Source organism: Etheostoma cragini, unplaced genomic scaffold (assembly GCF_013103735.1).
Source record: "Etheostoma cragini isolate CJK2018 unplaced genomic scaffold, CSU_Ecrag_1.0 ScbMSFa_530, whole genome shotgun sequence".
Classification (NCBI taxonomy): Eukaryota; Metazoa; Chordata; class Actinopteri; order Perciformes; family Percidae; genus Etheostoma; species Etheostoma cragini.
In genome coordinates this window covers 1-1,160 of record NW_023269130.1, presented here as the reverse complement: position 1 = coordinate 1,160, position 1,160 = coordinate 1, and the positions used below count along the sequence as shown (strand labels likewise).

General features: G+C 53.9%; 1 protein-coding gene across 1 annotated transcript in view; it reads left to right on the top strand.

Moving 5' to 3' along the window:
• LOC117941311 (G2/M phase-specific E3 ubiquitin-protein ligase-like) overlaps positions 1-1,146 on the top strand; it is a gene marked incomplete at both ends in the record, with an annotated part of 3,585 nt that extends 2,439 nt beyond the window's left edge. Inside the window, 4 exons of the mRNA XM_034866379.1 lie at positions 88-156; positions 690-787; positions 908-1,009; positions 1,107-1,146. Coding sequence (XP_034722270.1) covers positions 88-156; positions 690-787; positions 908-1,009; positions 1,107-1,146 — 309 coding nt within the window. The remainder of the gene's footprint in view (positions 1-87; positions 157-689; positions 788-907; positions 1,010-1,106) is intronic.
• Between the last annotated feature and the right edge of the window lie 14 nt (positions 1,147-1,160).

Here is a 1,160-nt window from a genome sequence, read left to right as displayed (position 1 = left end):
CCTCTGACCTTTGTGGTGGCGTCCTGTGACCTCTGACCTTTGTGGTGGCGTCCTGTGACCTCTGACCTTTGTGGTGGCGTCCTGCAGGTCCCACCATCATGAAGAAGAAGGCGAGCAGGTCGCGGGGCGCGGACGCCGGCAGCACGCAGGAGGGATGTGAGTCGTTGTCTCTGTCCCCGCCGGGGACATGTGGACTTTATTTAATTTAATTATTAATGAAATTATGTGACATCCGTTTTGTCATCATAAATTATTCTGATGAATGAATATTTTTAAAGAAAAGAAAAAGAAGTGAGTCGGCCATTTGAATGCATGATATCGGCCCTCCGATCTCAATGCTAATGTCTTCATTTAATATTAATATTAATATTAATATTAATATCCCTCCGCCCCTCTGTCTTCGTCTATCTGTCTCCGTCTCTCCGTCTCTCTGTCTCCATCCCCCGTCTCCATCCCTCTGTCTCCGTCCCCCTGTCTCCATCCCTCTGTCCCCCTGTCTCCGTCTCTGTGTCTCCGTCCCTCTGTCTCTGTCCCCCTGTCTCCGTCACTCTGTCTCCGTCACTCTGTCTCCGTCCCCCTGTCTCCGTCCCCCTGTCTCCGTCTCTGTGTCTCCGTCCCTCTGTCTCCGTCACTCTGTCTCCGTCACTCTGTCTCCGTCCCCCTGTCTCCGTCCCCCTGTCTCCGTCCAGGCTGTGCTCTCTGCAGACTCAGTGATGACGACCCGTTCATGTTTGGAGAGAAAGTCTCCCTGAAAGACGAGAAGCTGTCCGTCCACTACTTCTGTTTGGTGAGTCTGTCCTCACGTGTCTTCAAACCTGTTTACAAAAACAAGACAACAATAAGACGATCAAACCCTTGAGTCCTGCTCCTTGTGACCCGGTCCTCATCGGTGTGTGTCGTGTCCCAGCTGACGTCGTGCGGAGTGTACCAGCGAGGACACGAGGACGAGGGCGTCTTCGGGTTCCTGCTGGAGGACATCAGGCAGGAGAGACGCCGCTCGGCTCGGCTGGTGAGACATCCACGTCCGTCTCTCTCGTCTTCAGGCCGGACGCACCGAGCGTGTGTGTGTGTGTGTGTGTGTGTGTGTGTGTGTGTGTGTGTTCCAGACGTGCTCCTGCTGTAAGAAGAAGGGAGCGTGTGTGTACTGTGTGTACTGGGTG